The sequence below is a fragment of the Equus caballus genome, chromosome 15, assembly GCF_041296265.1.
Source record: "Equus caballus isolate H_3958 breed thoroughbred chromosome 15, TB-T2T, whole genome shotgun sequence".
Lineage (NCBI taxonomy): Eukaryota > Metazoa > Chordata > Mammalia > Perissodactyla > Equidae > Equus > Equus caballus.
This window is the reverse complement of record NC_091698.1, coordinates 54,665,290-54,689,512: the sequence shown is the minus strand read 5'-3', so window position 1 is coordinate 54,689,512 and position 24,223 is coordinate 54,665,290. Positions and strand designations below refer to the sequence as shown.

Sequence of the window (24,223 nt, the reverse complement as noted above, 5' to 3'; positions counted from 1 at the left end):
ACTATGTACTGGGGGGATTTGGGGAGAAAAAGGAAAAGAAAAAAAAGAATGCATCAAACCAAGTTTGAATTTTTACCCCCCAGTTATTTGCAACATGACCAATTCTCATGGATGAGGGAGGCAAAGGCCCTTCAGGGTAAGAAGTGGTGAGAACTTATCAAACCTACTGTCCTCAGAGAGCACAGTACAGGGATTTTCCTCGTGAGGGGCCCCGGGTCCCTCACCGCGAAAGCAGTGAGGAAGGAGCGAGAGGCGGCTACACGGCGACGACGCAGAAAGACGGGGCGGGAAGGAAGAAAAAACAGAAAACCAAAGGGGGAAAATAATGGAGCCTACTGAGGAGACGCAGGGGCGGCTTCAGCTCCAGCGGCGGCGGCGGCGACGGCGACAGCACTGGCGGCGGGCTGCGCAGCACCATGGGGCCTAGAAGGGCCTGGAAGAGGCGCGGGGCGGCGCTCCCCGGGTCGGGAGAAGCGCAGGGCGCGGAGGAGCCGCGGCGTGTTGGCGTGCTCCTGCCCGGCACGGGGACGGGAGAGTGGGCCTGGATCCCCTCGATGGGGGCCCGCAGGACGCGCGACAGGCCCTCGGCGGAGCGGGCCTCCCCACGACGCGCTCGCACGATGTCGCAGGAACCCAGGAAGTCGTCGCGACTGTCGGCGTCGCCGTTTTCGGAGTCGCTGAAGAAGGGCCGGAAGTCGCCGCCGCCGTGCTTCCTCAGGCCGTCGGCGGGCGGCGCCGCGGGCTCCCCGTTCCCAAGGACACCAGCTGGTCTTGGACGGCGCGGCACGTGCAGTGGCCGCCAGCTGGATCTCCTCCATCTCTCGAGTCGTGGCCTCCAGGATGGCGGTAAGCTTCTTTCCCTGGTCACGGCGAAGCTGGGCCCGGATCCTCTCACGCCGCCCCGTCTTTCGCGCCTTCTTTGTGCCCTTGAGAGGCGGGGCGGCTGGGCCTCGAGATCCATCTTGGCAAGATCTTCAGTGACAGAATCGAGGTTGCTGTCATCAGGAAAATTCTTTTGGAGCTTCTCTAGTTCCTGCTGGTGCCTGGGCTCCGTTGTGGCCTCAAGACCGGCCACGTCGAGGAGCAGCTGCTTCCTTCCTTTCCGGTCGCTCCTGGGTCGGGCCTGCAGCTCTTTCTTCTCGAGGTGGTGGCGTCGTACCATCCGCTGGTGCTCCTTCTGCCGATCTTTCCTGATATTTAACGGCAGGCCAGAATGGAAGTTTGGCGGCTGCTAAAGTACCGGCTGCTGTTCAGGCTAACGGCGCAAACCGCGATCAGGCCACGGGTCCTCAGCCTCCCCTGGCCGCTGCAGTCTGTAAAGCGTGACTTTTGCAATGGGACAGGATCCTTCAAGAGGTCCTAAGCCACTGGAATACTCAGAGCCTGGGGACCTGTGTGACAGGATGGAGGAGGGATTTCTACGTTGAGCCGGAGGGTGGACGGTTTCTTTCTAGGGCCCTTATGTCTCTGAGGGCGTGTGGCTACTGGGACCACCTTAGACTCTGCCCCAGGGGGGCTGTTATTGGCCATCTAGGGCTCCTCGGGTGTCACCTTTGGGGCTGATGTCTGCTTCATGTCAGGTCTACCCCCAGCACTTTGCCACAGACCTGATCCGCGTTACTCCCAGAAAGGGCCCAACTTCAGCTCAGAGAATTCCTACAGTCTGGCCCCTTCAGATCACCCCCTTTCTCTTTGCCCCACTTGCTTGGCTCCCAGTCTTGGTTCCCCCTTCCCATTTTGCCCCTTTTGGATTTGCTGACCCTAGCATGGGCCCACACATCCACAGGACCCTGCTTCTGCTACAGGACTCTCAGCCGCCGGCCCTGCAGCCCTGGGCACGAGACACTGCGCTTCCTCTCCTAGTCAGATGTCTAAGACTTCACTGCCCATCCCTGTCCTGGAGGTGAGATCAGTGAGTAGCAAGTACTGAACATTCATAGTCCCCTTGGTAAATGAGACTTCCTTTTATTTGATCAAACCATACCTGCCGCAAGTTCCAGCAGGTGCCACCTTTTCCTAGTACTTCAGAATTTGATGAACAAGTCATGTTTATTTTATTCGTGCTGCTCATTGTTTCATATATATGTTTAAAAGCTTGGGGCTGGCCCCATGGCCTAGTGGTTAAGCTTGGTGCACTCTGCTTTGGTGGCCCGGGTTCAGTTCCCCAGTGCAGACCTACACCATTTGGTGGCCGCCATGCAGTTTCAGTGACCCACATACAAAATAGAGGAAGATTGGCACAATGTTAGCTCAGGGCAAATCTTCCTCAAGCAAAAAGAGGAAGATTGGCAATGAATGTTAGCTCAGGGTGAATCCTCCTCAGTAAAAAAAACCAAAAAACAACCTCAGTATATCTTACATGCAAAATGATATGTATTATATACTTGTAACCACACTTGAGTACCCACTACCTGCTTAAGAAGTGGAAACTTATTGGTACCTTTGAGGTCCCCTGTGGTCCCCTCTCTCCAAAACATCTCCTTGCCTCTCTCCCAGAGGCAGCCCAGGGGACTGCCGTCTTGAATTTCAGTGTGTCATTTCTTTGTTTCCTTCACAGTGTTACCACCTAGGTATGCATTCCTGTACAATATATTTGCTTTTGGTACTTAAAAAGAAATTCATGTAAATGGAATCTACTGTGTTATTCTTCTGTGATGCTTTCTTTTCACTCAATATTATGTTTTTGAGATCCAGCCCTGCTGTGGCGTGTGATTTATATTTCAGTGAGGCCCCTCCTCAGTCTTTATCTTTCCCATGACCCTGCAGGCTGAGGGGTTGTGGGCTTTCAGTTTGCCTTTCGGCAACAGTCCACTGGAGACCCCCTGTCTTCCCCATTATCCTCTTCTATTCTCCTCCTTTGCATCTTCCACTATCACCTCCTTCAAGTGCAAAGACCATCCCCCACTCACATACCAAAGCATGTGCATCCATGCACTGGGTTTCTGGAGATAAATACACAACCATGGCACTCACATGGAGGTAGTTTAATGATTGTGACTCTTTTACTTTGTTGAAATCTGGACCCTGGGACAGAAATGAGTTTCCTGCTTTAGGAAAATGAAGCATGTTGATTTTATTGCTATTGGACCAGGCAGGTAATGCTTTGCAAACTTCAGTGAGCACAAGAATTACCTGGAGGTAGGGGATGAGGAGCTTGTTAATTAGGCAGATTTCTGGACCCCCATTCCCTAGAGGTTCAGAACTAGAAGATCTGGGGGTGGGGCCCAGGAATCTGCATGTTAGCAAACATTCCCCTCTCCACCCAGATATCTTTGGTGACTCTTTTGGCAAACTTTGGACACTTGACCTGAAATGCTGTCAACCTCTAAGCATTTCTCTTAGCTAGGTGTTAAATGAAGTCCTGTCTCCTGAGCTTTCCACACTGGACCTGCATAGAAATCAGTCTTCACTGAGGTTTGAAGTTCTGGCAAAGACTGTTCCCTCAGAGAGAAAGGTTAGGCAGACTCCAGAGCTGGTACTCTGAAACCTGCCCCCTCTGTGCAGTGTTGAGTTTCATGGGGATTGCTGCATTTTCCACACAGAAAGCTGGAAGAAGGAGCTCATGCTTGCTGCAGACACATGAAATCGCTCAGCCACCAGCTTGACAGCAGCAGTCCGCAGGCCTGGGTCCTGACCAGGATAGCAGTAGCAATAGCAAGCAGCAGCAATTGCAGGAGGAAGAGTCTACCCACAGGGCACCCCGGAACCAGCCGGTGTGGGCAGACCAGAGTTGCTGTAGGCCTAGCTCAGGCATTTTGCATGCTCTCTGACTTGGCCAGGCTGGGGAGAGGCAATTAGCACTGGACATCTTTGGCAGGATCTGTTGATCATGGGCACCTGTCTGCACTTCCCCTGTGGGACAAGGATCTTGGCCAGTGGTCACCAGTCACACTTGTTGGGGACGAAGCTGTCTAGGCCACTGAGGCATGTGGCAGGAGTCCCCAGGGAGGCAGCTAGACTGTTCTTTTCCAACCTAATGAAATGAAAAACAAAGGCTTTGAGTCCAGGGCAGTAGAGAGGTCCTGGGTGGTAGGGAGGCCCAGGACATCTGTTTGTCTTTGACCAATGGAGCTGAGGGAGAGTTGGGGGCACGGTTCAGATAATGAGCCTGGCTCTGCATGGTGCTGAGGCCTCAGCAATGAACAAAAGACACAGGGTCCCTGGCTTCACAGAGCTCTGGCTATGTAAGTAAATAATTGCAGATGTGTGCAAACTGAAGAATTTGCTGAGTCAGTGGGGAACGCCAAGTTGGGGGCAAGGGGTATGAACTTGATTTTGTAGTCAAAGAACACTTTAGAGGAGGAGACACTTACAATGGATCTTAAAGGATGAGCAGGAATCTGAAAGTCAGGAGGCAGTATTGCAGGCAAAGGAAACGTCAAGGGCAAAGGCCTGAGATGAGTCCAGCAGGCTTCAGATGATTCCACTGCTGCTAGGTACCTAGAGTAGTCAAACTCAGAGAGACAGAAAGTAGAAGGGTGGTTGCCAGGGGTTGAGGGGCAGGGGGAATAGGGAATTACTATTTAATGGGTACAGTTTCATTTTTGCAAGATGAACAGAGTTCTGTGGATGGATGGTGGTGATGGTTGCATAATGACAGATGTACTTAATGCCACTGAATGAACAATGTGCCCGTAAAAATGGTTAAGATGGAATATCAGTCATGTGCTGCATAATGACATTTCAGTCAATGACAGGCCACATATACGACAGTGGTCCCGTAGAATTAGTACCACATAGACTAGGTGTGTAGTAGGCTATACTATCCAGGTTTGTGTAAGTACACATTGTATGCACAATGATGAAATCACCTAGCAAGCATTTCTCAGAACGCATCCCCATTGTTAAGCAACACTTGACTGTATAAATGATGCCTGAAGTGCTCAGCCCTTAGCTTTTAAAAGCTCTACTTGCTGAGAATGTCACCCAATAGAGCATCTTAGAATGATAATTATTGGTGATACAGTCAGCAAATTTATACCTAGTTAATAATTCTTTATATTAAATTCTTTATGTTAAAAAAAGCTAAAGGAAGGTTTTTGAATTGATAATGCTAAAAAGTTGTAGTGACTTTTGAAAACCAAAGTGATTTTTGAATAATCTTTTCTATGCAGAAAAGCTGCCCACAAGGACTCCCCAAAGTCACCATGAAACATAAAATATTGTCATAGGTAAGTGAGGGTTCTAGGGCTTTAATTAAGGCAGTAGTGGAATGGATGGAGAGGTGAGGGTGTATACAGCAAGTGTCATCCAAGGTAGAACAGCTATGGAAAGCAAGGCAGAGAGACCCAGGAGGCCAGGATTGGCTCTTGGTGTTAGACTTGAGTGCCAGGGTGGATGGAGAGACTGTTGATGGAGCTATGGAAGAAGGAGCAGACGTATGGGGAGGGGGCTCTATGAGTCTGGGTGGAAACTGAGCATTCAGCAGCCAGCCTGACACTCAGCCATGGCACTCAGGAACATCAGGGTGGAAGTAAGGATTTGAGAGCATCAGGGCATAAACAGTGGTGGAAGTGCTGTATGCCACAGAGATGACCCTGAGAGAAATGTGGGTGGAGGAGCGACCTTGACCAAGGACATAACCCCGAGGAGTGCCAGCACTTTCAGGGTGGTGAAGCCTGAGCTGACAAGATTCACTTAGATGGGATAATTTCAGGGCCTCAGAATTCCTCTGCCACCTTCACCCCGTTCTCTGCCCCCATATCTCCTGTAGGGCTTTGCCATGCCTGGAGTTCTTCAACTCAGGAAAAGTGTGGCAATGAGGCATCAATGTCCCAATCAGAGGCCCAGGGATTATGGTGGGAGAGATGACATAAGAACTGAAATCACACAAAGGTGCCAATGACTGATGCCTGCTGGTTTCCAGCAAGCAGTTTCCTTTGGGAGAGGAGGGTACACGAGATGTCTCAAAGAGGGAAGCCTGTTGGCCTGGTATTTGATCTCTACTTAAATGTTCCTTGTCTCCGTATAGAGTCATTTCTCAGAGCTGAGAAACATGAGACAGGCAAACACCAGGACTGTCCTAAGGGCCCACATGAATGATCCAAGAAAGATGGAGAACTCTGCAATGTCTACACTGACATTTCTGAGTTAGGAAAGACTGCAGCAGCTTTTCTCAATTTTGGCTGGACATGGGAATTACTTAGGGAGCCTTAAAAATACCAAAGCCTAGGTCCCATACTCAGAGATTCTGACTTAATTGATTTGGGGTGGGGCCTGGGTATCTGGATGTTTACAAGCTTCCCAGGTGATTCTTTTTTAAAAAATTGTTTATTTTATTTAGGAAGATTAGCCCTGAGCTAACATCTGCCGCCAATCCTCTTCTTTTTGCTGAGGAAGACTGGCCCTGAGCTAATATCTGCGCCCATCTTCCTCTACTTTATATGTGGGACGCCTACCACAGCATGGCTTGCCAAGTGGCACCATGTCTGCACCCGGGCTTCAGAACCGGCGAACCCCAGGCCGCCTAAGTGGAACGTGCGCACTTAACCACTGCACCACTGCGCCGGTCCCCAGGTGATTCTAATGTGCGGCCAGCTCTGAGAACCACCTCAGTAACACCTGATTGGCCACCTGGTATCTCCATCGGGGGTTGAACTCCATCCGCTCGGCTTTTGATACATGCTGTGCCTTTGACGTATATTGTGTTGGCCCTAGGAGAAGGGACAAAGGAGAAGGCTGCTCTTGGTATGTTTCCGTGTGGTGTATTTCTGGCAGGCCCAGATTTAGAAGCTTTGGGGGTGAAGAATGAATTTTCTACTGTCATTTCCTTCTTCTGTCCCCAGCTGCATCTGGGCTCTTGATGACCTAGAATGAAGTCATGTCCTGAGGTTCCCTAGATATCCCCAAGGGCTGTTCAGAAGCAGTAAGTGCCAGAGGCTGGGTATTATCTCCAGGTAGTAGGGACATACAGCAGCAGACTGTGTGGAATCTTGTTCCAGCCATGGTTCTGAGCCCTCCTAGAGGATGTTCATAACTTGGACTGCCCTTCTGCTTGTGGTCTGAGTTGAAGTGAGACAAGCATGTAAAGTGATTAGGAAAATTAGTGATTGGAAAGATGATCTAGTGTCTAAACCGTGAAAGTAGTTCCACAGGTGGGAAGAGCGGTGAGGGCATTGTGGGCCAGTGTCGTCACAGAAAGCTCTACAGAAGAGGTGAGACTCGAGTTTGGAAGAGTTTAGCTAAAAGGATAAGGATGCCTTTCAGTGAAGATGTTGAAAGGGAGGATGACATGTTATGAGCAAAGATCACCTATTAGGATCCATATGGTATAAGGAGGTGCAGGCATGTTGGCTTTCTTCAAATAAATCTCAACCTGGGCTTCTCCGGGTGGAAATAAACCAAGGTGATTATATAGTCCAATCAGCATGAATGGTTCTCAGAGTGAGGTGGCCAGACTAGAATCATCAGCATCACTTGGAAACTAGTTAGACATGCAAATACTCAGGCCCCACCCCAGACCTATTGAATCAAACTCTGGAGGCAGGGCCCAGTAAACTCTTTTACAAGTCTTCCTTGTGTTTCTGATGCTCAGTTCAAGTTTGAAAGCCACTGTCCTGTTCTGCATCCATGTCTGCTATGTGGACTCTGGTTATTATCATCAGAAACAAGGGACAAGTTTGGTCTGGGATTTATGAAACTTACCTTGGGTTGAAACCTCTCCCTATAGCTCTCTCCCTTCACCTGGTCTTATGGTCTTATGATTACTGACCTTATGTCCTGTCCAAGTGACACAGTGTCAGATACTTTACAGACTCATTCATGTATTCAGCCAACTTTTATTGAGCAGCTGCTATTTGCTAGGCACTGTTTTATTCTAACCCCTGGGATTGTGGCAATAAACAAAATCAAAAGATGCTGTTCCATGCAGCTTATGCTCTAGTGGGGGTGATGATCCATTGATTAAACATAAAAATATCTAGTAGTTCTAAGTTCTGGGAAGAAAAACATAAGAATGTGAAGGAGAGGGAGCTATTTTTGACTGTAGTTAGAGAAGATTTCTCTGAGGTGATATTTGAGCAGAAACCTGGTTGAAATGACGGAGAAAGCCACATGAAGAACTTGAGGGAGAATGCTCTAGGAAGAGGGAACAGAGGTGTGGAGACCCTGACGTAGGCACAAGCTTCATATGCATTACGAACAGAAAGGGAAGACAGTACAGCTGCAAAGGAATGAGCAAGCTGGACACATGCATTTCCAGGAGGCAACTGCCACATCACAAAAGGCCTTACAGATCCTGTTCAGGTATCAGGATTTCATTTTGAGTGAGAGCAGGCTACTGGAGGGTTTTGAGGGTGCAAACGATGTGGTATCTCTTTGAACAAAAATCACTCTGAAGAATGGCCCATTCCATAAGAGAAGCAGGGAGATGAGTTAGGAGGGTGCTAGAACAATCCAAGTGAGAGATGTGGTATAGAAGTGGGAGTGAAAAATAGTTGGATTCTAGCTATTTTGGAGGAGCCAACAGGACATGATGATGGATTAGTTTGGGGTGGAGAAGAATCAACAGTGAATTCTGAGTATAGGCAACTGGAGCTTTAATGTTTTCTCTAGGCTAAAGGCCTTTGTCCTTCTCATAGTTCCATACCTGTAGAAGAGGTAGGGACAACCTGGAGGGATTTAGAAGATCTCTCCCTTCCTCTAAACTCTGACATTGGCCATCATAGGCTGTCTTGTGTGCTTCTTTCCTTTTAAATGCCATTATCATTTTTGCCCATTACTGGACTGTTCTCAATGGCCATATCTTAAGCATCTCTGAATCCTCCCACCCTATCCACTCCCAATAGCATAAAGACAGTTGTGAGAACATAGAAAAACATGCTATGGACTAAACCTTGGCTAAAACTCTTTGAGGTAGAAAGGACAGGCTTAAAGATAAGGAAACTGAGATTCAGGGAGTAGAACTACTTCCCTGATAATAGCTACTCCTTAAGAGAGCTTCCTACCTGCTAGGGAGCTTTGGGTGGTCCAATATGTGTGTTCTTTCAACACCACCAAGCAAGTCTCCAACATCAGCTGGGTGTCCTACAACTTAACTCCATTCTGACACTATCTACCTGGAGATAGCATCAGATCCCACAGGTTAAGGGTTTAGTCCCAGAAGACGGCCCTTTACTTCAGATGCTGATCCCAAGTCCATGTTGTCACCTGTATTTCTGACTGACTGGTTATAAATTGGAGGTTCCCAAGACCCCTGCCCCCTCTGCCTTGGGTTAGATTAATTTGCTACAGTGGCTCACAGAACTCAGGAAAACAGTTTGCTTACTAGATTATTGGTTATATTGGTTATTCAGAAACAGCCAGATAGAAGAGGCATCTACAGCAAGGAATGGGGAAAGGGCATGGAGCTTCCATGCCCTCTCTAGGTGCACACTCTCCCAACACCTCCAGATGTTCACCAACTGGGAAGCTTTCTGAACTCTGTCTTTTTGGTTTATTACGGAGGCTTCATTACGGAGGCTTCATTACATGATTGATTGAATCACTGGCTGTTGGTGATTGAACTCAATCTCCAGTTCCTCTTTCCTCCCTGGAGGTTGGGGAGTGAGACTGAAAGTCCCAACCCTCTAATCACTTGGTTCCCTGGCAAACAGCCCCCATCCTTAGGCAACCTAGGGACTTTCCAAGGGTACCTCATTAATGTAACAAGACAGCTTTATCACTCTCATCGCTTAGGAAATTCCAAGGGTTTTAGTACCCTTGTACTCTGTGCCAGGAACAGGGAAGAAGACCAAAATACACAAACATATATTTCTTATTGTAAGTTACACTATCACAGGTGACAAATGGCTGTAGTATCTACAACCTCTCAATTTGTTTTCCTGTTGAACAGTGCTGTCCCCCTGCAGTCCATCTATGCTCAGCAAGTGCCAGACCTGCCTTTTCAGTGTCTTCTATGATGATGATTTCCCTCTGTGAGTGACTTCAGGCCCCACTCCCACCCCACTGCCCCTTCTTTGAGGGACTCAGTCCTAAATACCAGCTGAAGGGAGCACCATCTCCTACAAGTTGGATGTGGTGTCTCTTTTGCTCTTATTTTTTAAACTGCTCTCCTCAGACTTTCCCCTCAACAACTTGAACACATTTGTTTCCTGGACCAGTCAAAGGAAAGGTGTGCAAAACGAAAAAATGTGAACTTTGCTATTTGAAGCACTCACTTGAACAAGGTTCCTTCCAGTGCCTCTGCCTTGTTCTTTTTCTCTTGTAGGACTCAGACTCTCTTGGACAGAAATCTATGTCCCCGTGAAATGCTGCCCTGTCTTTCTGAAAGACAAGGTGGGAGAGTTCTCCATCCCAATGATGCAAAGTCGGTTTCCTAAGAACATCTGTTGCAACTGGACCATCTGGACCAGCCCCTAAAACCACATTACTGTCTGTGTCAGTGGGTTTAGGGTCATGGGAAACGATGAGTGTGGGGCAAAATTGTGTTTTAGGGGCTGTCCTCTGTGGTAGAAAGCAGCATGATCTATGCCTGTTGGAAGAAGAGGGTGCACATTTATGCCACCCAAGCTCTCGCTGTGCAAGTGGTCTTGCTATCTAAGAATTATGCTGGAGGCAGGAGATATAGGCATTTCAGGCGGAAGTATTATATCTCCCAAGACCCCAGAGCAGATTCAGGGGAAAAGATCATGAATCTTCAGGTTACAAGAATCCCATCCCATGTCAAAGAACTTCCTCCAAACCCACTGTTAGCACCACTGGGCCAAAGACCCAAGCTGAGAAGAAGCTTGGAGTCTCCAGAATTTCTGTGCTCCATTTGATTAAGCTAAGCTCTCTCATGTTATTTATTAAGCCGGCATCAGACAACATCCTGGCTGCCAGATTGCTAGAAATAAGTGAGAAAGATCTTTGGAAAACAGCCTCTGCCCCAGCCCAAGTAGAAATAGCAGTCTTTGATACCAGGTGGCCAGAAATCCCAGAAAAAAGAAGCCTTTCCTGGCCCTCAGGCAACAGATAAGCCCTTTCCAACCTCTGTGGTGGCCTCTGAACAAGCAGTTTGGAAGCAGTTTAGTCTTCTCTTGTAGAGTAAGGAAGGCTGGAGAGCTCTTCAGAGGATGGGCCAGCCACAAGACCAACCCCTGTGTACTTGTGGGGATCAGTTAACCACTCGTATTTGGGATTATGGGAAAAGGCTACACTCTGGGAGAAGCAGCATTTTCTCTCAGCCCTTCTCAGGTGGTGGAGAGCATTCCTAGAGGAAACAAGCAACTACCTGAACAAACAAGTCTTACCTGGTGAAACCTCATTCCTATGGGACAAGTCTGGGGCAGGCTTGGCCACTGAGGTCCAACTGTCCCTGGAAGGCAGGCCATATCCTGTCCCTGTCGTCACACAGTTTTCTCATATCTCTAGGTTCTTTCTTCCTGTGTTCCAAGCTGAGAGCTCTCTGGCTGACTTGCTTTGGGGAATTTTGCTGCTCCTGCAGATACCCTAACTTCTGCCATCAAGGGGTTACTCGGCTAAGTAGTGGGCTCATCTCCAGTGAGTCAAGAGTCATCTTGGTGGCTCAATCTCTGGGTGGTGAGGTGTTGTCACCACCAACTGTCTCCCATGGGCTTCAAGTGACTTCCTCTAGTGTGGAGTCATATCTTGTCCCTTGGACAGCCTTGTCCTTACCCCTTCCAGAGCCGGCACAGACAGACAGCCTGTCCCAGAGTGTGACCTCTGAGGGTGTCTCTTTGTGGTACCATGAGGATCTTGCAAAAAGAGACCTGTCACACTTCTTGGAGTCCAGAGGGGCTGGCCACAGAACCACTGGAAAGCCTGGCCAGAGTGACACTGACAACAGCCCCTTACCAAGCTCTTCTAGCCATAACTGCCCCTGAGTATGTTCCCCAACCCGCGTTGGTATTTCCACCCTCATCCTACCACAGAGGTTCTGGGACACCAGAGGGGACCATGGGGATGTCTACACTAATTCATAGCTGATATCAGGTTTACAGCTGTCTTTGGATGCCCTGTCTGAGATTGGAGGGGAGATGGATCCCTCCCTCAGTCCCTAAGTCCAGCCATGCCCCAGGGCTTGTCCAGTCAAAGAGCAGAGTGACTGCTGAGCTCCATGCGAGCTGCAATCCAAGCTTTCTGCAGACTAATGTGGAGTGCCTTCTGCAGAGCTCACTGGCTTTTCTGGCTCACTCTCCAAGCCTGGCTGTAGAAGAGCTAGCATCTAGAAGTTTTGTGAGTACTTTCTGGACTGAGCCCAAGGACACAGCTCCTAGTGGGGTGATAGCTTGTCCCTACTACTTAAGCTAGACTGGGAACTTGCTTCCAGCTACCTCCTGCAGCAGACAGCACACAGAAGTAAAGGCCTCCTTGAAGGAAGAAGACTGATGTGCTCTGCATCCTTTTGCTACAGAGTTAGTTCCCAGGTTCTGGTATTCACACTCTCTGGGTTCCTTCCCTACAAATGGAGCCCCCTCAGGGCCAAAGGCACATGCTACTGTGGCTGCTTCACTGGTTTCAGAGCTGCAAAGCACCTGGGCGTTTCCTCCATTGAGGAACATGCTGAAATGGCTATCCAGCCCTCTAAAGGGCTCACTTTATAGGAAGCTAAGCCCTGGCAACCCACCCATCCCCTGGCACAGGTGTGGAGACCCCTCACCTAAGATGTGCCAGTGTCCCTTTCTAGCTTTCTGGGGACCTCCTATTGGAAATGGACCCAGGCTGTAGGTGTTCCTACTGTTATATCCCCTTTGTCCCCCTGGGAAGAGGGTGCATCCTCTCTGGAGACTCAGATACCCTGGAACTACTCTGATAAGTACCTGTTTTCCATATACATAAATAAAGCTTAGCATTTTATTCATGTCCTTCTCTGTACCTCAGACCATCTTTCTCTAAATGAACTTTAGAAATTTCTTTAGAGCTTATTGAAGGTAAACTCATTTTTTTAGTTTTTTTTTATTTTTCCTCTTTCTCCCCAAAGCCCCCCAGTACATATTTGTGTATTTTTGGTTGTGGGTCCTTCTAGTTGTGGCATGCAGGATGCTGCCTCAGCATGGCTTGACGAGTGGTGCCATGTCTACGCCCAGGATCCGAACTGGTGAAACCTTGGGCTGCCAAAGTGGAGTGCACGAACTTAACCACTCGGCCACGGGGCCGGCCCCAAAGGTAAACTCTTGATTTTATTTATTCAATGCCTTTCGCCTTCTTTCATCATAGTTGTGTTGGGTGCATGATTTTAAGTTCATAGTTATTTTTCTCTCAACATCTTTAAGAAATTATTCCTCTGTCTCCTGGTTTCCATTGTCGCCATGGAGAAGTCTAACTGACATTTCTTCAAGGTGATCAATTTTGTCTCTCTGACTTATTTTGAGATCTTCCCTTTGTCTTTAATATTTTACAATTTTATTATATCTGTGTGGATTCCTTTGTTATTTTGTAATTCTGTTTGGGCACACTCTTTTCTGCTTATTTATTATTGCATAACAAATTGCCCCAAACTTTAGTGGCTTAAAGAAACAACCATTTTTGGGCCATCCCCGGTGGCCTAGTTGTTAAGCTCAGCACACTCTGCTTTGGAGGCCCCGGTTCGGTTCCCAGGTGTGAACCTATACAGCTGGTTGGAGGCCATGGCTGGTCAGCAGCCATGCTGTAGCAGCAGCCCACGTACAACATAGAGGAAGATTTGCCACAGATGTTAGCTCAGGGCAAATCTTCCTCAGGCAAAAAGAGGAAGATTGGTGACGGATGTTAGCTCAGGGTGTGTCTTCCTCAGTAAAAAGAAAGAAGCAACCATTTTTATCTCACTTTTTGGGTCAGAAATTTAGGCAGGACTCAGCTGGGCAATTCTCCCACTCCATATAGGATTGACAGGAATTTCTCAGTGGTATTTACGGAAATTTGGGCTGGTCTGGAGGGTCCAAGTTGGTTTTACTTGTATGCATTTATGACATGAATGTTGGTGGGGACAGCTGGAAGGCTGGCTGCAGATGTGTCTTTCTTTATATAGTTTTGAGATCTCTCTAGTCAGATTTCTCAGAAGGTGGCTGGCTTTCTCCAGAACAAATTTTCAAGAGACCAAGGTGGAAGCTGAAAGAGTGCTTCTGACTTACCCTTGGGGGTCATGCAACATGACTTCCGTTATGGCCTACTGATTAAGCAAGTCACTGAGGTCAGCCCAGATGCAAGGGGAGGAGACTTAGACTCCATCTCTCCGTGGGTGGAGTAGCAGAGTTTTTATGGCCATCTTTAATTACTACTTCACGCATGCTGGATCTGGATGCATCTTTTTCAACTATTTGAGAAAATTTGCAGCCATTTCTTCCTCAGATATTTCTTTTCCTCCATTCTCTACTTATTTCTTCTGAAACTCCAATTAGATAGCTAAGACTTTCTTATTCAGTCCTCCAAATTCCTTAACTTCTTTTGTATTTTCATCTCCTTATCTCTCTGTGCTGCATCATGGGGGATTTATTTGGTTCATGAAGGTTTTTTTCCTGACATTTACTATAAATTTTCAAACATATGACCAAGTTAAAAGACCTTAACAATAAATATCCAGGGGCCGGCCCCATGGCCGAGTGATTAAGTTTGTGCCCTCCGCTTCAGCAGCCCAGGGTTTTGCTGGTTCGGATCCCAGGCACGGACATGGCACCACTCATCAGCCCATGCTGAGGCGGTGTCCCACATAGCACAATCAGAGTTCTCACAACTAGAATATACAGCTATGTACTGGGGGGCTTTGGGGAGAAGGAAAAAAAAGAAGATTGGCAGCAGTTGTTAGCTCAGGTGCCAGTCTTTAAAAATAAATATCCATATACCCACTAGTTACATTCTACTATTGACATTTTACTGTACTTTATCATATCCATCTATCCATTCATCTATTCATCTTTTTGATTCATTTCAAGTAAACTGCAGATATCAGTTAGCTATGGAGTTTTATTTCAATTCTTCATTTCTAGAAGTTCACTTATTTTCTAATCTGCCCATTTATTCCTAATAATGTCTTTTTGCTTTGATTACGTTTTTTTTCTTTAAACATTTTTCCACATAACTATCCTTATCTGATAATTCTAATAAATCCTTGGGGGTAAATCAGTTTTTGTAGTCTCTTGCTAAAAGTTCTTGATTTTAATCTATGCTGCACTGTCTAATATGGTAGCCACTAGCCATATGTAGCCATTTAAATTAAAATTAATTAAAACTTAGTTAGAAATTCAGTTCCTCAGCCACACAAGCCACATTTCACGTTCTCAATAGCTAAATGAGGCTAGTGGCTACTGTATTAGGCAGGACAGATTATAGAATAGCTCCAATGTTCATATAAATGAATGGGCATGATTGTAGTCAAGTAAAACTTTATTTACACAAACAGGTAGCAGCTGGGTTCGTCCCACGGCTGTCATTTGTGGACCCCTGCTCTAGGCCTACACTGGCATGATTTCTTGCAAAGAGGATGTGCTTTTGCTTGTAGCCTGCTGTGCACCAACCTGGAAGCACACCTGCCACTCCAGGGCTCTCCTCAGAGAAGGAGTCCCAGACTCACGTCCTCATTTTGCTGCTGTCCCGGACCTTAGTGTCCACAACCACCCTCAGGTCAACACTCTTCTAACAAGTTCTTGCTGTTATAACCTGATCCTGGTTTTCTTTGGAGGGTAAAGCAGGGAAGGGGTGCATAGAGACCTCTTCCTTGCAAGTGAGCAATTTTGTGTGTGCCTCACTCAAGATCTGGCTCTGTAGTGGGAAAGTCCTTAACGCTCCTAGTCCCCTGGAGTGCCAGAGGCAGTTAGTCTCTTGCATTAGTTTCCTGCTCATGTCTGGTTAAAGTTGGCAGCTCTAACTTCTGCAGGAGAATTGAATGAAACTCCCCATCTCCTTAGGGAGTTAAGGCTGTGGCCAGCTTTCTTCAGGGTGCTCTGATTCAGCCCTATATCAGTGTCTGGGGATTCCTTCCTCCTGGAATGCTTAGACCTGTGTTCTCTGGAGGGTGGAGATGCCCTCTCACAGAGCCTAGATGTTGGGCCTTGCCTGTTCTCTCCAAGTTGCTTGGTGCCAGAATGAGTAATGCTGGTCTCAGAGAACTGAGGCCATGGTAAGAGGCTCCACAGAACTGTGACAGGGGCAGGATGAGGAAGAAAGCAAATGATGGATGGATGAGGGGAGTCTCTGTTGACTCACATGCTACCCTCCTGCAGAGAACTCTGCATCAGGATGGCAGAAGGCCCATTAAGAGCCTCTTGGAGACCTTGCTACATGTTCCAAATGTCATCCATTTCCTTTTTTACTGATAAACCATAGATTGGACTACCTGCTTCCCTCATTACCTTCCCAGGTGTAGGTCAGGGTGGGAAATGAGTGCAGGTTCAGCCCCAGAGATCTCTGCTTCTGTGCTCTGGAGCAGAGGCTGTAAACACTGTATGATCACTCTTCATCCAGCAGGTGTTCCAGGGTGCTGTTGGGCAGTAGCCGCTGGGAGACAGCCAGTCTCTGCCACCAAGAAGTTCATACTGGGGGGTTGGAGACAAACCAATGACAGCCAAAGGCAACATGACAAATGCCCTGCATGACTACTGTCAGGATACAAGGATTCTTAGGGCACTGAGGGCAACCAGAGAAGGGAGGAGATATGAGGAAGTAGGAGGGAAGCTTCTGGAGGTGGTGACACATGAGCTGAGAGCCTTCTGAGAAGTCTTGTCCCTTAAGCATAGCCTAGGGTGAGTCTTATATCTTATTTGGGGTTGAATAAGTTACATTTATAGTGCCCCTCTCTGTGACTCATTTGCTGAGTCTTTTTTTTTTTTTTTTTTTTTTTGAGGAAGATTAGCCCTGAGCTAAAAACTGCCAATCCTCCTCTTTTTGCTGAGACTGGCCCTGAGCTAACATCCATGCCCATCTTCCTCTACCCTATATGTGGGACGCCTACCACAGCATGGCTTTTGCCAAGCGGTGCCATGTCCGCACCAGGCATCTGAACCGGCAAACCCTGGGCTGCCAAGAAGCAGAACGTGTGAACTTAACCACTGCACCATGGGGCCGGCCCCTCATTTGCTGTCTTATATTGACCTGGTTCCTTCTTCAGTCTTCTCCCTTCCCCCTCAACTCCTTTCTCCACAGAGGTGAGACAAAACATCAGGGTAGTATATGTTCCAATCAGAAGGTACCGTGTGGTTTTGAAGGACCCATTTGAGGAGTTATTGCTGCCACAGAATCTGTTCAGCCACCTGCCAAATACCTGGGGCAACTGGAGCATCTGGGTCAGTCCTGAGAGACATGTTGTGATTTACATTCAATGGTTTGGTGGCCATGAGAACTGTGCCAAGAGCCAGGACAAGGTCATCTTCCAAGGAGTCTCTTTAACTGTGGAAAGGCAGGCCTCTAGTGCATGTAGACACTTTGAAAGTCTAGTGTTTGCTGCACCAGCACTGGCTGTCCATGCAGTACTGCTTTCCATGAGGTTGACCTCCAGACCCACCAGTGGTGCATTCTGAGGCCAATACTATGTCTTTGCTGAGCCCAGGAGAGAATTCCCCATGAGCCCTGGCAGTGAAGAGCCTCACTCTGTCCTGGCCCCAAAGTGGCAGCTAGAAACCATCTCAGACCCAAGTGTCACCCATGTGGGTCTGGGAAGCTGAGGGGCAAAGCCTGAGGGGCCGACTAGAATGAGAGATGAGGAGGCCTCAGAGCCTAGAGGGCATGTGCCCCCACTTTCTCTTCTACCTTTGGGGAAGAAGATCTTTTGTTCATGGATGAAAACTTATTAGCCCCCAGGGTGCAGCTAAGCAAGACATGGGATGGAGAAAGGAGTCTAACAAAAGCCCTGCGCACTACCATTTTCTGGAACCCCAAATTGAAGACTAAAGCCATGCTGGATGGCTTGGTGAATCATCTGCTGCCAGCCCCTTCAGAATGGCCCTCCAAGTCCTTTCTGTTCTTTCCAAGCAAGGAGGAGAGAGTGTTGGGGTTCACAGCTGCCCCTGAATAGAAATATGGGGAAATGGCTCATATGTGGGATGAGGTGACCATAGGAGACAGCCTGGACTCCTCACCTGACCCTTGGGGGAGAAGATCTCTCCGAGAGGAACCTCTGGATTTGAAAAGTGCTCAGGAAGTCAGTCTTGAGCATCAGACTGCCTAGGACCCTCTACCTGCTGGCAGCAGCTGGGTCAGGGCTTTGGGTTTGAAGGGTGAGAATGCCAAACACCAGATTGTCATCTGGCCCTGTGGCAAGCTCAGTGGGGCCACGGCTAATCCCTCAGCAGGTCCTGTTGGAGACCACACTCCTGGCCCAACACTAGAGCTCCATGAAGGCCAGGATCGGAGGCACAAATCCATAGTGCTTCCTCCCCCTGCTGGGCTTTTTCATCCCATTCTTGGGTATGGACACGGCTGGTGGGAAGGACTGTCCACAAGGGGCTGCCGTCCTGTTGCATGAGAACATGGAAGGGTTACTGAAGTACTGATACCTCCAGTTGCTGGGTTGTTTTAAGTGCTGTCTTGCAGTGAGGCAGGCATAAAAGAATTTGGCCTGAGGTTTGTTCTTGCCTTCCCTTCCCTTCATCAAAACTTACCTGTTCTGTGTCTCTCACTAAGTCTAGCTTTCTAGATCATTTGACTCTGTTAGTGGCTGTAGCCCTTTCCCTATCTGACTCCTTTTTGTCTTCTAGATCTCAGCTTAGATGCCACCAACAGCTCCTGTCACATTGCCCTGTTTAATTCTTTCAGAGCACTTATTACTACCAGCAATTTTCTGGTTTATTGTGTTTCACTGCAATGTGAGTGTCACGAGGACAGGTCATCTGACCTGTGCACTAGCGTATCCCCAGGGCCCAGCAAGTTCTAGGCACATAGCTTGTAACTCTTGGATAAATGTTACCTCTCCTTGGAGCATCTTCTTGGGAACTTCAGGAAATACAATGATAAACTCAGTTGAATAATAGCTTATGACTTTAGACTTTCTGGAATGCTGGTGATGGAAGGCATTTTCTCAGTTCTGGATGCCTTATTTCCATCAGTGGAGATCCAATGAGTTAATGAGTACCAGTTATTCCTTCCCAAATACTTTACAGGAAAATTGGTAGGGTTTCTTCCATCTTTTGACTACCCCCTACTCCACTCTGCCAAAGTCTTAGGTTTTAGAATCCTATCAGGTTTAAGTTAAACTTCTTTCCCCCAAAAACCCATGGTCTGAAGTTGGTGGGTTACGGGGCCAATGGGAGCCCAGGAAGCTGATTCTACTATAGCTGGGTAAGTGCTGTGTACCCTGGGCCCCCCGAGTGTAGGTGGATAGGGTGGGAGTCCCTCAACTGAAGTAACCGTGTAACAAATGGAAAGGAAGCCTGGCAAATGCCAGACAGTCCTGTGACTTGGACACTTTGGATCTGCTGGGCACTCTGCAGGGTGTCACTTCCCCATGTCTTGCAGAGCAAAAAGCAAAATTGAAGCAACTTGGTAACTTTTTAAGTCAGTCATCCCTATTCGTTTCCTGTCGTGACCTGTATGAAAGCAGTGATTGTACTTCCGTAGCTAGATGTGCTTCTGCTGGGAGGCTGTTTATGGAATTTCTCATTCCCTGGGTCAGCTCTCCCTGGAACAAAGCAGTTTCACCAAGCAGAGAGCTGTTCCTAGGGAGAGCTTGAACTTAACAGCAAGGCTGTGCAAAATCTTAGTTCTTGAGGATATATTTCGTCCTCCCTTCTTCAACCACCTTTCCCAGGCCTAGGTCAGGTGGCCCCTTCACCTCTGAGGTTGGAGGGCAGTGGCTCACTGAGGGTGGTAACAGCCCTTGTTCTTGCTACAGCTGCTGGAAATCACTGGTCTCTAAGACCTTAGGAGGAGTCCTCCTGCTGGTTTATCAGTAACAGTTGTGCTTCTATAATCCTAAATATTTTCACTTCAAATAAAGCTATTAAGACCAATCAGAAAAAAGAAGGAAGGAAGAGTCTTGAGTGGGTGACATCTCTTAGGAGATACTAAGTGGTATGAGAAGGATCTAGGAAATGTTGAAAGAGAAACTCTATTCCTTTCAGGAATTTAATAATGGAATTGTATCAATCAGAATACACTAAGTTTTACTGCAGTAGGAAACAGCACCAAAATCTCAGTGGCTCAAAAACAAAGGAAGGTGTATCTCTCACTCAGGCTGCAGACCATCACATTTGGCAGGTGGGCTCTGCTCATCATAGGCCCTCAGCTGCCCAACCTCATGGTCGTTGGTTGCCTCGCTAGAGAGGAAGAGCTCCGGAGGGTCTGTCTTTGTACCAGCAGTTAAATGCTGAGGCCCAGAAGTGAACTCAGTGGCTGCAAGTAATCACACAAGCACACCCAAACACAAGGGGGTCAGGAAGTACAATCCTGTAGGGTCTGGAAGGGAGAAGAGCTGGAAACACATAGCAGCCTCAACATCAGCAACAGAAGTTGACTGAGTTGGCCTTTAGGACCTCAGAACAGTTTAAATTGTGAAGCTCTGAGACTTTGACTTGTGATTATTTTAATCATTTAGTGGGCATGAGGGCCACAAAACCTTGGTTTCATGGCCTTGTTCTCCTGCTCTGAACTATAGAGCTATCACTGTGTTCATTTTCTCAAAAGCCTCTTTTTGGTCAGTTAGTATCAAGAGGCAACTTTGGAGGGTGGAGGGTAATTGGGATTAGGAACTGAGATCTGGTATCATAGGCATGGCTATTTTAGCACTGTTTGGAGAACATAAACTTGGGTCACATTAAGAGAAGTAGAAGGTACAGATCAAGGGAGGGGATAGCAGTCTTTAATTTTGCTGTAGTCACACCCTGCCTGACACAGCTCTGTTCTGAGTATCATACTTTGAAGGCAGCTTTGACAACCTTTGTCAAGCTGGAACCCAGGAAGGGTTATCAGGGGAGTCAGGAGTCTTGAAGGCTATTGAAATGGCTAACTTGGCAGCTGCTGTAAGTATCTGAAGGTCTATGAGAAGTTTTTCTTTTACCGGTGAGGAATTTACCTCCCTGTATTGAGATGGAATGGACTGCATTATGAGCAGAGTGCTCATTACTGTAAGTGACCAAAGAAAGCTGGAGAAGGGAGTTTGACCCTCCAGACAAAGGGCGGAAGGGTGGTTGTAGTAGGCGGCTTCTCGGGTCCCTTCCCACTCTGTCATGACATTTCTCTGACTCTGTTTTTTCCTCAGAAATGAAAATAAACCTTTGCTCATGGGAGAGGGAGTGAATGCCGGTCGAGACTCCACTACATAAAGACATTGCTGCTCACAGATGCTCTGCTGATCCCTCAAGAATCTTGAAATTGGTGATAGGGTCTCCATTTTACAGGTGAGGTAACTAAGGCTGAGAATGGAGGAAGTCAGGCACACATACAGTCTTACAAGGTATTTTGGTTTAAGTGTAGAGTCTGGAGCCAGACAGCTTGGGTTTGAATCCTGGTTCTGCAGTTTTCTAGCTGTGTGACCTTTGGTAAGTCATTCAACCTCTGTTTTATCCTCTGTAAAATGGAAATGATAGTACCCGATAGGGTTATAAGGTTCACCAACTTAATTATAGAAAGCATATTGAACATCAGTACCTTGGCACAGAATGTGAGCTAAATACATTTCATCTATATTATTAAAATCATTATCAATGTCTGAACTAAGTTTGAAACACTATAGGAATTTGATTTATCTAAGTAGGAAAGCAAAACTAAGTTCTCTTTCACTTTCTCCTGTTACCCGCGTACATGTAACAATATTTTCGCCACTTCCTGGAAATGGCTCTGTTCTAGCATTTCAACATAATCCAGGAGGTAAGATTTCATAATCGGAGAGTACAGATATATGCCAAACCCATTAATCCTGTTTAGAGCCCTGAATCCTCTAAATCCATCTTGTAAGCCAATAGCAGAAGAGAGGCTGTATATTGAGGCTACAAAGCATTGTCTTCACTAGTCGCATCAGGAAATTGATCAGAAATCAGCCTTTCTGCTCCAGATTTCAAGCTGTGTGCCTTCCCAACTTCACAAATACACAAACTCAATACATTGTTAGTGTATTGTGTCTTAGGTTTTGTATTTATCAGGCTTAACCTGAATAGCAACATCACCCAAGGGCCGTTGTCTCAGAATCCACTCCCAAGGCTGCTGTAAACTCAAACATAAGTGCAAGCAGTAGGAGCATGCTCTAGGTCAGTTAGGGCGTGAAAGTCCCAAGGAGGCTTGTGAGACTGGAGCACTCTTGGTATGTTTTGTTGATAGGGGTTTTTTGCCTCCTCTTTCTCCGGCGGATGTCTTAGTTAAAACGATGGTTAAGCCAAAACACCTCAAAGTCTTTGAGTGGGGCCTCTTCCAAAGTGTTAAAATCTGTGGTGAGAGAGTTGAAGCAGGAGGTAAGTTGAAACTGGACTACGTAGCTGTGTGCCCATGGACCCTTCTTGTTCTAGTGACCAGGTCAACTGTTGCTGGTGGGGATGCCCACCCCCTGCCCATTCCCATTTTCTGTCCCTCCCCTCTCCTCCCTCCTTCCTGCCCCCTCTTCCTCCTTCTCTCTTTCTTTCCTGCCTCCCCCTCTCCCCTACCTCTCTCCTTCTCTCTCCCTCACTCATGGCTTTTGGCTCTTACCCAGGTGGGAAACTTTCCTCTACACCCTGACTTGCTGATCTTCTTTCTGGCTGGGCTCAGGGAACGCAACTGAGGGGTAACGGGCATGGTAGGGGGTGTCAGACTGGGGTTTGGCTGATTAGGCTCTAGTCCCAGATGAGTCCCTAATAGGGTTTTGGACAAAGCGCCTGTTCCAAATCTGTTTTCTTAGCTCTATAAAGTCCACATGTGAGTTTAACAAAGTTTCCAGTTCTAAAAGTTTTTAACTTACTGAAACCTAATTGACTAGGAATTCTACTACCACCTACATTTTTGTCAGATCTCTGAATGGCTCGTTGAGCTGTTTTGGGGAAGGACCATAGCCACTTAGATGGTACAAAGGATCACTCATCCCACACTCCTTACGGATACAATCTTTTTAAAGATTTTATTTTTCCTTTTTCTCCCCAAAGCCTCCCAGTACATAGTTGTATACTTTTAGTTGTGGGTCCTTCTAGTTGTGGCATGAGGGACGCCACCTCAGCATGGCTTGATGAGCCGTGCCATGTCCATGCCCAGGATTGGTGAAACCTGGGCCACCGAAGCCGAGCGCACGAACTTAACCACTCGGCCACGGGGCCAGCCCCCTGGATACAATCTTATGTTGTAACAGACATCGGTAATTGTGGCAACTCTGGTTCCCCTCAATGTTCACCTTCAGTTGACAAGGTGACTTTCCTCATAAAAGGGGATTTTCCTAAGGTAAAAAGACGTGGCATAACTTCTGTGCCTCAGTTTCCTCTTCTGTGGGGGACAATATGACCTACCTCATAAGATTGTTATGAAGATTAAATGAGCTAATATGAAGAGCTTATTCCAGTACATGGCATGTGATACAAGCTATAAAGTGTTAGTGGTTCTTATAAGACGTTGAGTACAGGGCTATAAATTGTCATGAGCCTTCTGGAAAACAGGGTAACGGACATATCAAGAGCCTAAAACAAATGGTTCTCAGGCCCACATGTCTCACTTCTAGAAAACCCAGAAAGATATAACTAGGAAAACTCATATACTAATATATTTGTCATAGGATTATTATAATAAAAGTTAGAAATATGAGTGTTGAACAAGATCAAATAAATTATGGTATCTTCTACTTGACTGACTCCTTATAGCTGCTAAAAGACTATAGGAATACAAATGTTTAAAAATCTACAAACTTGTGTGCATATGACATAAGTGCAATGATGAACACTCCGTGCAGACAGTGGAGTACACACGCTGGAGAGTGGGCTGTGGCCTTGTGGGTTTTCCTTTTCCTTTCATAACTAAGAAGGAGAAGATCTGCAGCAGATGCTCAAGATGGTCAAATAAAACCAAAAGTGGGAACAGAAGACAATAAGTTTCTTCACTTTTTTTTTCAGGAATACTTGACTTTAATGGTTGATAATTAAGTGTCAGCATTTCTTTCCTGGAATTAGTTGGCTTTAACTTGTGTTCTTGAAGAAAGTTTGTTCAGAAAAATACAGTCCTATTAGAGATAAGCAACAGCTATTTATTTACTGCTGTGGTGCATTGGGTCTTTTTTTGGGCAACATTCCCTGTGTCCTGGGGCTGAGCCAGCCTCCTAATCACCTTGGTAGGAATGTATTGAAGCTTGAACAGCTGTAATAAAGAGGAAAGGTGGTCGCATACAATCTCTACTTTGCTTACAGATCTTATGAAGCAAGGACTACTATTCACC

General features: G+C 47.0%; 1 protein-coding gene and 1 non-coding gene across 4 annotated transcripts in view; both read right to left on the bottom strand.

Annotated features, from left to right (window-relative positions):
* LOC138917684 (OTU domain-containing protein 6A-like) overlaps positions 1–2,686 on the bottom strand; it is a 36,101-nt gene extending 33,415 nt beyond the window's left edge. For all 3 annotated transcript variants that reach the window (XM_070235426.1, XM_070235425.1, XM_070235427.1), the window contains exon 1: positions 337–2,686. In XM_070235426.1, the coding sequence (XP_070091527.1) occupies positions 337–1,162 (826 nt within the window). In that variant the 5' untranslated portion in view covers positions 1,163–2,686. The remainder of the gene's footprint in view (positions 1–336) is intronic.
* MIR9148 (microRNA mir-9148) lies at positions 1,198–1,322 on the bottom strand. Its single transcript, NR_128220.1, has one exon. It is a non-coding gene; the product is annotated as a microRNA mir-9148 (primary transcript).
* Positions 2,687–24,223: the final 21,537 nt, after the last annotated feature.